General features: G+C 40.8%; 1 protein-coding gene across 1 annotated transcript in view; it reads right to left on the bottom strand.

The window, feature by feature from the left end:
• LOC139721220 (unconventional myosin-If-like) overlaps nt 1-12,734 on the bottom strand; it is a 113,784-nt gene that overhangs the window by 21,830 nt on the left and 79,220 nt on the right. Inside the window, exons 23-24 of the mRNA XM_071632543.1 lie at nt 7,368-7,516; nt 5,408-5,569 (exon numbers count right to left, since the gene is read on the bottom strand). Coding sequence (XP_071488644.1) covers nt 5,408-5,569; nt 7,368-7,516 — 311 coding nt within the window. The remainder of the gene's footprint in view (nt 1-5,407; nt 5,570-7,367; nt 7,517-12,734) is intronic.

Genomic DNA, 12,734 nt, shown 5'->3' on the forward strand with positions numbered 1-12,734 from the left:
TGCGTATTCTGTCTCTTGGAGGGGGGAAAACTGGGAAGCAGTTACGCGGCGATACCAAAAGGAGGCAAAGTGAAGCGTATGATAGCAACGATTCAAGACAAAAGGACAAAGGTGACCTCCTTAAACGACAAATGGCATTGCCGATGCCAAAAATCGCTGCCTCACAACTGTTGATTGCTCATATAGGAAAGGAAAGATATTCAGAAAAAACAAAAACCTATTGAAGTACACTTTACCCTGGGCATGTTCACCCTGCACACAGCTATTATCAAAAGTGTAATGACTCCTTAGATTACAGTAAATCGCAATACACTGAAGAACTCCGGGCATTGGGCCTACTGTGTACATCTTTACGGTGTGTTGTCAGAATCACCTCTTTGCATTCTTATACAAATGAATCATATTTCTCTGTGTGTGTCTGTGTTTTGTATAGGTGAGTGTGTGTGTTGTGTGTGTGAGCACATCTGGAGATCTGCATTAAACTAAAAGTAAAATGAAAAAGATGAGTGCACGTGTAGGTGAGACAAAAATATCATGAAGTAGAGATGCGGGGACTTTAATGTGCCTTTTCTCGGGGGCGGGGGGATGCCGTTAGTGGCCGCATACGGCAGGTGGCCGCTAAGGAAGGTTTGACTGTAACTAAAACAAATAAAAAGCACCCTCTTCAGGCCTTAGGGGTACCTTAGGGGTATATAATGCACCTGCCCATTCTTTATATTTAGTGCCTGCATGTACAGGCAAATAGTAGTTCACCTCTAAAATTTGCACACATATCTTCTATTATTGTGTATGCACTCATACTTTACATGGAGCCTAATTCTTTACTACCTAAACTGAATTAAACTATATTTGATGGTTTTCCATTTCAATCTGTAATTCTATTACTTCTTTTAATGTCTCTCACAAAGAGTAAGAAAGAAGACAGGGAGAGATCAATATGCCCCATGTAGGTATAGGAAGGTAGATGGCTTGCTACACCTGACATTGTGAACCCTGGGCCCCATTTTATCAAAAGATATAATCAATTTTAACTCTTCATAAAACAGGGCCCTGGATCACAACATGCTCCACTGCAAAAAGTAATAATTAGAGATAGGAAACCGGTGGCTCACCAAAGTTTGACAGGGGGCCAATGATTTCACCCAGCATCCTAGTAACCCCAACCACCAATGACAGAGACGCAGGTGGCACACAACCACACTTAATACCAGATCTCCCAACGGTGACTTAACCTTATCATTTAACCCATTGCCTACCAGGATATCATTGCTGGGGTGACAAGACCTTGCAGCTCAAATTTTGGTGAAAATGACTTTCTTGGATTGATGGTCGTATGATCTGTTACGTGATTTCTTGTCCAAATCCTAGCTGTCTTAACCCCAAAAAATGAAGCCACCATGGCATGTCAAAGGAAAGGCTATCCCATTTGATATAGTGCTTTGGCCACCATGGCTTTTTTTTTTCTTTCTTTTGATCTCCTGATTATTTGACATCTTTGAGATACGACATTTTGTCGCCCCAGCACTGAACATGTACATATTACAAATGCACAGGGCTCCACACTATTTTTTTTCCTTTGGTGGCCACTAAAGTCTTTCAATTTGAAATTTTAGTGACCTGAGAAATAAATGCAGTGGCCTGATATTTTTAAAAAAAAAATAAGGAACAATGGAAATCCCATTTGTATCTACATCTTGTGTGAAGGCCTATGTAACGAAATAGATTAGCTGATCAAGTACAGATCTGCACTTTCAGTGTGAATTCAGATTGTTTTTCACACCAATATATGCTTAAAAATGATCAAATCATTTAATGATAAGCCTATTGAGATGACTCTGTCACAAGGAGATAATCTTAAATCAAGTTGAATAGCACTGATAAATCAACTTTAATTGTTATTTGTGGATTAGTTCACTGGAATCTTAGTTGCCCCATTGGCCACCAAAAGTTCATCTTTTGGAAGTTTAGTGGTTCGACATTCATTTTTCGTAGCCTCGGGCCACTGGGCTGCTTTTGATGTCGAGCCCTGATATATATACAGGAACACTTACTATCTACAAGGTGAGAGCTTAAGGTATCGACACACCTCTCTCTCCCTCCATCCCCCCCCCCCCCCCCCCTCCAAGGCTACCAGATAATTTGGAGTGTGCTATTCTTGTCACGCCAGAAAATCTCAACCTAAACACAAAAGGGAAGAAAAAAAAGCTACAAAGCATGCTATGAATGTAATAATGGTGCATTAACCATACTTTGTGCCGATGGAAAGACACTCAAAATGAAGGGTGGTATTTAGACATGGTAAAAAAAAAAGTTGTACACATCTAAAACAGTCTTTGTTCACAGAAGATCATTTTAATAGTTCATATTGGGTAGCAGACGTGTAACAGGTATTATTCTGGAGCATTACAGTGCATCTCCATATTTCAGAAGCTTAGAAAAGCAAGTCATCTTTAAGTTTGAACCAAGCACCTGAACATGGTGTGACACATTCAGGGCCATATTGTAACACTCAACTTATGCTGTCTGAACAAGTCTCAAATATGAGCCCTTCTGATGTAATTGCTGGTGCCAGGGGTACAAACATACTTAAAAAAAACAAACAAAACACCTATTTCTAAAGAGTATACTGATCAGAACTTCGGGGTCACATGCGCAAATATAGCATGACCTGCGATGGTTAGTTAGTACGTGAGAAGGAAGGTTTCAGCACAGTGTAGACATCATGCATGAATGGTAACATCCACAAACTTGTGATATCAGTTAAAATGGATCATTAATATTTTGGTGTTCACAGAAACCTACACACACAGAAACGGTCTACATAGTACAGTCTGTATCCAATGTTGTGGGAAGAGGGAGGAGAGGGGAATCAAGAGGTGGGCTGGTTTTAAAGATAAAATAGGAAAAAAAATAAGGAAAAAGGCTGCCTCCCTATTGCTGGTGTGTATACCTATGGGAGTTCTAACTAAAATGTATCTCTGCACAGTTTACTGAACTGCAACTCTTCACTGTAACAGTAAAGTGCCACAATGCAGCTCACTCTACATGGGAAGGAGGGGAGCCCGAAATAGCAGCCGCCAAAACCTCCTCCCCCTCCAAAATAGGACCATTTACTTGACAATGAACTCCGGCGGAGGAAGTCGAACATTTGCCGGCTCTCCGAGATGGGCTATTCTTTCTTTCCGCAGCCCTAATTGGCAGCCAATAAATCAGCACGGCTGAGATTATCGCCGCTGATGAGGGACGCATCATGGAGAAAGGAGTCATAGGCTTACCACACTGGGTTTGTGGTTTGGTGGAAAAAATAAATAAAAAACAACCCGCAGGCTTTATTCTGCTGAGCTAGTCCTCAGATAGTCCTATTTTAGACTAGATTTTCGGCATACACGTGTACTCTTTTGGCATTACGTCAAAAGGCTTTAGAAAAAAAGCAGAAGATAATACTGTTTGTAATTATAAATATTCAGAGATAAAGACGTCTGGTGATGAGACTAGCAGGAAGCAAGCATTATCCCCCCCACATCATTCAAGGGTTTAGCCGAGTTTTATTGACTACCTATACCCATGGGTCACATGACTTCCCAGAATGCAAGGTGTCCTCATATGGCTGGCACACCTGGTTAAAAGCCCACTGTCCCCTGGGGGGAGGGAAGGGGATGAAGGGGGGGGGGGGGGGTGGAGGGGAAGGGGAGCAGATGACTGATGAGTCCGGAAGATGAAATGTATTTGCGGTTTCTTTGATTGCCTTGCACTTCCTCGTTGAGTGACTGGGGACGCTTAATGATTTCTCGCGTTCACCGAAAACAGGAGCTGCAGGTGGCTTGCTCTCAAATCCGATTCAGACACCTTCAAAAAGGTGGCTAGAACTCGCTGACAAGGCCTTGCCTTTTTGTGTGAGGCAACTAGGGCATCATAGCTGCATCATACTGGTGTTGTTGGTGGTAAAAGTGTCATAACTAAGCAAACATCTTCACTTCACAGGTTGAACCCTTCAGATTTTTTTTTCTTTTGAATATACTGGAAGATGTTTCCAGCATCCAGAAGAAAATTAAAAAGATGCAATCCTGTCATTGCTTTCACTGCTTCATGTGAGGGTGGGATGCAAACTAATGTGACATTTTGCAAATGCATCCGCCATAATTCCTTCAATCCTTGTTTGACGTATTCTATTCCAAAGAAAGGTCGCTTCCACTGTTTCGCGACTACTGAATGATAAGAGTAGTGATAAATGCTCTTCCTCTTTCACAAAATAACTTTTCTGCTTCTGCTCACATACTGATAGGAGATGGCCGAGGGTTGCAAGATGCTTTGCATGCCCCACGCAAGTCAAAGTATTTAATGACTACTTGTATGAAAAAATAAAGGACTGGGAACTTTGTGTATTATACATTGATTGAAAAGTGTCCACAGTTAATCTAATTTCAAGTTTATGGTTGTGCATTTTCCCCTCTGAATTTAAGCTGTCTGTTTTGATGCATAGGCCAGCAACTTTTCAATAGCAAGATGAGGCAATGTACAAATACAGTTTTGTTTTCAGTAATTAAATCATCAGGACTTTGGTATGAATTTATGTTTTTTGATATTTTACAATGTTAGATGTCTCCTTCTCAGGTGTAACATTTTAAGTGGCTTTCCCAAACTATGTATGGTTTTTGTCAGAAATACCTGACATGATCTATGAAGAGATCATGTAGAATAGCACAGCCAAATTTCTTTTCCTACCTAACTAAAAAGCAGATATCCTATTAGGATCTGGTATCAATAATTTGATCCACTTGCAGCCCCTTAGTCTATTATCACTTCCAAAAATAGTTGGGGCTACAAGTATCGCTTTAATTCAATTTGACGCCTTGGTCAAAGGGGGGGGGGGGGGATGGTGGTAGTTGTAAGTGCCCTCCAAGTCATTCCTCAACAGGTTGGATAATTAGCTTCATTACAGAGTGTGAAGTGAGATTAATATTGAACAGCGAGGGGAAATCTGTATTGCGATGATTTGGTACTAATTGGTAATCAGCCATTTGACCATTGCATAAGTGCCTTTGACTGAAATATTCAAGACCACGTTAGCCGGAGATCACACATCTGTGACATGTCTGTCACGCGCAGAAGTTGTCCCTTCATGGAAATATATTGGTAAAGCATTGATGTTTTGCTGAGTTTGGTTTTACAACTTTGTAACTTTCATGACAAATCGCAAATATCCATCGATACAGGCAAATCAAGATGGCTCTGAGAGTCATGGCAGTTTCCTCTGAATCATGTGATATTTTCCTTGAAGTTGCATGCATGATATGATTTCATATTTGACCGGCATCATGCAATCCATGCTACATCAAGTTTTTGTGACTACAAAAATACTGCAGATGAAAGTAGAAGTTAGCATCTCTGCAACATAAACATGTCATACCTTTTGATGGGGGACCGCCAAATTTCTGTACATGGGCATACGGGGCCGTGGGTCGTCCCGGGGCTGGTTGGGATGGGGCGGCGCGCCTCGGGCCATGACCGTTGCCACTGTGGCCGTACTGCCTGTCCCCTGCCGTCACCTTGGTGTCTCGCACTCCGGGTCCTACCGAGCAATGAGTGAAAGAAGGGGACAGCCATGTTACAGGCAATCATTAATCATATCACATGTTTTAACTCTTCAGGACAAATAAATGTGCAATGTGCAATGTTTTGTTAACCCTGCATCTTGTATCTTGCACATGGAAGGAATTGTGATACCAATGAAGTACTGTACTCTTGTACTGTTCTCAGTGGATAAGAAGGCACCTTCATCCCAAAGAAAATGAATAAATCATTTTGTGGAGAGAGGCACTGTACATCTATCTATATGCGTTCTTGTTAGCTGCAACTTTCAGTCTGTGTAATCACACTGTTTGATTTGATTTGATTTGATTTATTCTCTGTATGCCATTTTTTCATGTACATCAATTTTCTGCAATTTTATTAACATTATACAAAATAACAGTAATATGACTACATGTATTTTCACAATCATCATAATTTTCATAAATTATACAATACATCGGTCGTGTAATTACATGTGTTACATCTTAATTTGCATACACAATGATTGCCAAGAATAAGTACAAAGCTTGACTGTTTGGCAACCGGCAGTGAATAACATTACAATGAAAAAAAAAGAAAGAAGAAACAAAATAAGGGGGTCCAACATGATGCTTGTGGAAATCATCCGATAACAGACCTTATGACCACATGATGATGGTATCAACTTCAGATTTCATCCCTTCAACTGCTGTTTACCAGCTAGCAGCTCTACCACCTGAGATGAAGCAAGCTCTTGGGAGTGACAGAATCAATTTGGAAGAAATACCAAAAAAGCCCACAAATTTTTGCTCTCTCTCTCTCTCTCTCTCTGGTCCGATTGATTTTTCATGAGTCTCTGGGAAAAATTATTTTAGTGCAGAGAGATAAGAAATATATTAAAAGTGTATGCTTTCTTCTGTACCTCACTGCAAGTAAGATCACAACAAACTTTATCAATAACTGGAGGTGTTGTTTTTTTTGTGAATACAAAAAGCCTTTATACTCCTAGCTGCTCAGACCAATGGATAGCTTGACCTGCAGTCTGTCATCTAAGCATCTTCTGGCAAAATTCTTGGTGAATTTGGGAGAGGCTGAGGTAAGGAGATACAACCTTTTCCAAGGGAAGAAAAGTTAAGAAGTGGATCATGAGTCATGTCAAAATTCAATGGTATCCAAATAGCCTAAAGAAAAACGCAAACTCTAGAATCAAGTGGTACGCCCAAGATGACCTATATAGTGTTAACAGAAGAGATGAAGTTGAAGAAATAAAAAGAGGAGGACGGGAGGAAGATGAAGAAGAAGAAAAACGAGCTAAAAAAGAAGGAGAGAAGATAAAGAAGAAAGAAAATAGAGGAAGATGACAAGAAGGAGAAAAAAGGAGAAGGGCGTATCGTAACACCAGTAATGGGTAAATGTATGCGCTGATTTATCCTGAAGCCTGGCTCAAGTACGAAGAGGAGGAGAAGAAGAAGAAGGATTTAATAATGGTTAATTGCATGGGCTTATTCATGATCCATGACCCATGCCTCAAACAGGAGGAGAAGGAAAAAAATGATGTCACAAAAATGGTAATTAAGTGTAAGTGGGCTTGTTAATACTTACTATCCTGACCACTGCTTATGTTCCAATGTCAAGGATGTAAAAGAAGAGAGAAAAGATGAAGAAGAAAAGAATCATGGATACACACACACACACACACACACACACATATATATATATATATGTATATATATATATATATATATGTATATATATATATATATATATATATATATATATATATATATATATATAGACAATTGTACGTGTATACTCACTAGAGTTGCGTGGCAGCCCACTGCCTATGCTGACGGTCAGAATCTTGCTGGATGGTTTCATCATAGGGACGTCACCCTGGCCCTGAGAAAACCTGACTGTCCTGGTGCCTCCCCCGCCCCAGCCTTCCTTCTTCACCGTGAAATCAATCCTGCAACACATCGGAGAGCAGACATAGAGATTGTGAGACTAACGTCTGTGACAATCACTTAAAGTTTCCCATTAAAGATACTGGGTTTGCGGTTCGCCATGTGTTAGTCCTGAAAAGGACTGTTGGAAGTAGAGGAGATAGGAGATAGTAAAGGAGGAAGAAGCGAGAAAGAGAGTGAGAGAGAGTAGAAGTATTCTTTCTTGAGAATGTGATAGTCCTGAAAAGGACTGTGAACCACGGGTGAGAGTAAGGAGAGCAAAGAGAGGGGTCTTGACGTTTCGGACAGTTTGACTGCCCGTCCTCGTGGTGAACCACACATCGTGAACCGCGAACCCAGTATCTGTTATCTACACCACCATGTAAACTTCTTCCTTCAAAGATTATCTAAGTTTCTCGTTGTGTAACAATTACAAACTAGAAATGTCGCTATGGCGACTGGTATGCCTCCGCCTTAATGCGTGGTTCTCCTAATAAGTCTATACTACAATGTCTTAACAATGTGTGATGAGTTTCACATAACTGGCAAAATATTAAAATGAAAGGTTTGTCGCAAATGTGTTGAATGTTCACTTTCCTTGAACTAGGTTTAATTGGATGGATGGCTATACTGCCTAAGAGCGCAGGTATTTGGGGATTTGAGGATTTTTACTTCACTTTTGACTCCTTTATTTTATATAAGTCTATGCATTGATTAACTTTCAAGGTATGGAGAAAAAGCGTAATTTTACTATCAAATAGTAAAATTTTTGCATTTTAACTTGGCCTTTGACCCTGGACCTTTGACCCTATGACCCTAAAATTCCCAAGAGAATCACTGTCAGGTAGAACATGCATCTGTATAGAAATGTACTAAGTTTCATGATGATACCTTTTTTTTTGGTGTGCGCCTGGTCTAGGTAGCCCCACTCAAATTGGGCTCTGTAATATTTCCTTTTGCAAAGTGTTTTATGTTGATTGTTTGGTACCTAATATGTAACACTTTATTTTTGTTGTCATTAGGGTTCTCCTAGACAATTTTGGTGCATCCTTGGTGTTAGATTTGCTATATTTTCCTTATACTTTATTTCAATGTCATTCTGCTACCCTGTGCCACCATTTTGTACATGGGTAAAGGTACCCATTCTGTATATTTTGCTTCAGTGGAGACTGATCCCTGTGTAGACAGACTCTTGTATTCAGTGTGTACTGACTCTTGTTCTTGAGCAACCATCAATGGAGGAGATTACCAAGCAGCTTGTCATCCATTCTTGTGAGCGGACACAAATTCCTGTGTAGACAGACTCTTGTATTCAGTGTGTACTGACTCTTGTACTTGATCGAGCAACCATCAATGGAGGTGATCACCAAGCAGCTTTTCATCCATTCTTGTGAGCTGACACAAATTCCTGTGTAGACAGACTCTTGTATTCAGTGTGTACTGACTCTTGTACTTGAGCTTATCATCAATGGAGGGGTTTTGCAGGTGGCTTTTCATCTTTTGTGCAGTTCTGTCACCATTCAATTCATCCGCAGAGGATCAGTTCATTCAGCCTCTGGACCTCTTCAAGTGCGTGAATACCACCAAACATGACTCGTGGAAGTACCATGGTCATCCAATTGCATACTACAGTAACCACCATGCATGTTTCCAGCTTTCTATCTTGTTGTGTGGGGACATACAGCTGAATCCTGGCCCGACTCAGCTAGACCATCACCAACGTGACAATGTAAGCCTACGTGTGCATCATGACTCTGATCCACCCCATCGTGTAAGATATGATGTTCGCGCACTAAACGATTTTAACATAGGTACCGACCAATTTCTTCACCAAGATGTCTGGCAAAGGGTCTGTGAGCTCGGCATCAGACGACGTCGTCGTACACATCGTGGTCGCAGAGCTCACAAACCACATATTTCATCTCGTGTTTCAACAGATCGTCAGACAAGAACTACAGTAAGTGACAAATCCTCTGTAACTCGTATTGGTGTTTGGAATGCTCGCTCCCTGAGCAACAAGTCTGCGTACATATGTGATTTAGTAGTTGATGCCAAGCTCGATATTCTCGTTATAACTGAGACTTGGTTAACTGGTACACAAAGAGACAATCTGATAATAGCGGATCTGAAGGTCTCTCTTCCAAACTTTGATTTTGTACACTGCCCTCGAACGAATTCCAGAGGTGGCGGCATCTGCTTGCTTGTCCGTTCATCTGCACGTATTTCCATAAATGACACTTTCACGTTCTCATCATTTGAACTCCTTGATGTCACAATCAACCTTTCTCACTCATCCGCTCTGAGAGTATATGGCATCTATAGACCACCTCCTTCTGCTAAGAACAATTTAACCAATAACTTATTTCTGTCAGAATTCCCTACACTTCTGGAATCAGTGGCAATCGATGACTATCGTTCCATTCTGCTTGGGGATTACAACATACATGTTGACGATTGCTCGGATAATTTGGCTGTATCTTTTCTAAGCACCATTAACTCTCTAGGATTTCAACAGCATGTTAAAGAGGCAACTCATAAAGCTGGACACACATTAGACCTAGTTCTAAGCAGAAAAGTTGACAACATTGTATCGAATGTTAATCTTGTCACATTTCTGCCCTCTGACCACTCCGCCATCATCACCACTCTCAACCTCAAAGGCCCAGTGAACCCCAAGAAGCAGACTACCTCCAGAAATCTACGGTCTATGGACCTCTGCTCCTTTAAAAATGACATTGCTGCATCACTTTTCCAGATCAGAGAGCCAGCGTGTCCCTCCGAGGCTGTCCTGCTTCTCAACTCTCATGTAACAAGACTTCTTGATAAGTACGCTCCGCTCAAGACTAGATCTGTAACAGTGCGGCCAAATAATCCCTGGTACACGACAGAAGTGAAGGAGGCTAAGAAGCGTAGACGCCGTGCAGAGCGCCGCATGATCAAGTCTGGTCTTTGCATTGACAGAGAGCTGTATCGGCAAGAGTGTGAGTCCTACTACAGCCACCTTGCCGACGCCAAGTCAAGGCACCTAAGAGAGGAGATTGCTGCTGCAGACACCAAACAACTTTTCAACATCATCAAAAGACTCACAATTGCACATCCAGATTCTTCTCTTCCTGACCATACTTCAAATCCTGCACTTGCCAATCAGTTTGCTGAGTTTTTCGACAACAAGATTAGTACCATTGCATCTTCATTCCCGGTGTCTCCTGAAATCTCTCTCTCTAATTCCTCTCGCATAAATATAAACACTGAGTGTGTATTTTCTGAGTTTGGTTTAATCACTGAGTCACAAATGAAACGTCTCATCAATTCTCTTCCGTCCAAGTCTTGTTCTCTTGATCCTCTCCCCACATGGCTACTAAAAGAGTGTCTAGATGAATTTCTTCCTGCAATAACTCACATTCTGAATCTCTCGTTGTCATCAGGCGTAGTTCCTAAGCACTTCAAAAGGTCGCTCATATTGCCCTTTCTAAAGAAACCCAGCTTAGACCGTAATGATTTGAATAATTTTCGCCCCATTGCTAATCTGTCTTTTCTTGGTAAAGTTCTTGAGAAAGTGGTTGCTCGCCAACTCAGAGATCATCTTGATGAACACCAGTTGTTTCCTAGTAATCAGTCTGCCTACAGGCACTTCCACTCCACCGAAACCGCCTTATTGAAGGTACTCAATGACCTCCTCTTAGCAGTAGACAAAGGCCATGAAGTTGCTCTTCTGCTTTTAGATTATTCTGCTGCGTTTGATACTATCAATCATGAAATTCTCCTTAACAGATTGGAGACTAATTTTGGTCTAACGGGAACAGTCTTGAGATGGATTGCATCTTACTTACACGACCGCCACCAGATGGTTACTGTGAACGGTGCATTTTCTCAGTCGTTCCCTCTTAGACATGGTGTCCCCCAGGGGTCTGTGGTTGGTCCTTTACTATTTCTTCTATACACAGCCCCTCTGTCTTCAGTAATCAACTCTCATAACGATATTTTACATGTTATGTATGCCGACGATACTCAAATCTACATAATCATACAACCAAATACCCAAGTCGAAGCACTCTGCAAACTTAGTAGATGCGTTGATGATATCAAGCAATGGTCTCACGATAATTATTTGAAATTGAATTGTGTTAAATCGGAATTTTTATATGTTCATTCTCAGTTCAGGCGGGGTAGCTCTCTAACAGAATTTTCCTTTGAAGATAGTACTATCCCCATCTCTCAGTCCGTCAGAGATCTCGGAGTTATTGTAGATGAGCATCTGAACTTTCAACAACATATTAAGAATTCATGTCGTTCTGCTGCTTGGGGTATTTGTAAAATTGGTAAAATACGTAAATTATTGGATCAGTCTTCCACGGAACGTCTCATTCACGCATTTGTTTCCTCTCATCTTGACTACTGCAATTCCCTTCTTGTTGGTCTCCCTGCTTCAAGTACTGCACCACTTCAAAGAATTCAAAATACAGCTGCTAGGCTTGTGACCCTTACAAAAAGATCTGACCACATTACTCCAGTTTTCCAATCCCTCCACTGGCTCCCCATCCATCAACGTATCACTTTTAAAATCCTCCTTATTGTTTACAAGATATGTAATAATCTTGCCCCATCTTATCTTAAAGATTTAATTTCCTTCCGCTCCTCCACTTCAACCCGTTCTCTTCGTTCTTCCTCCGCTCTCCAATTATCACGTGGTCCCCGCACCTGTACACGTTATGGTGATAGGGCCTTTTCAGTTATTTCCCCACTTCTTTGGAATGAACTCCCTTTTTATATTCGTAACGCTGAAAATGTTGATAGGTTTAAGTCATTGTTGAAAACTCATCTGTTTACACAACCTTAATTTTGCTGTTGTTGTTGTTGCTGTCGTTATCATAATATGTACATAATGCTGTATTTTGTTTTTACGTTATATATATTATTTTTCCCCGATTTGATGCGCTTAGAAACATCAGTATTAAGCGCTATATAAATGTTATTCATTATCATTATCATTATACCTTGAGTCACTTTCGAGGTATGGACGAAAAAATGAAATTTAGCACTTTTACTTGACCTTTGACCTTTGGGCAAGAAATTTCCCAGAGAATCAGGGAAAAAGTGAAATAATGAGGAATTGACCTTGACCTTTGACCATGACCTTTGACCCATGACCCCCACATTCCCTAGATCATCACTGCTAGTCAGTACATGCATATGTACTAAGTTCCATGAAGATAGCTTAAACCATTTCCAAGATTTGGAGAA

Source organism: Diadema antillarum, unplaced genomic scaffold, assembly GCF_040938485.1.
Source record: "Diadema antillarum isolate AM-2024a unplaced genomic scaffold, OU_Dant_1.0 scf00000140, whole genome shotgun sequence".
In the NCBI taxonomy this organism is placed as follows: Eukaryota; Metazoa; Echinodermata; class Echinoidea; order Diadematoida; family Diadematidae; genus Diadema; species Diadema antillarum.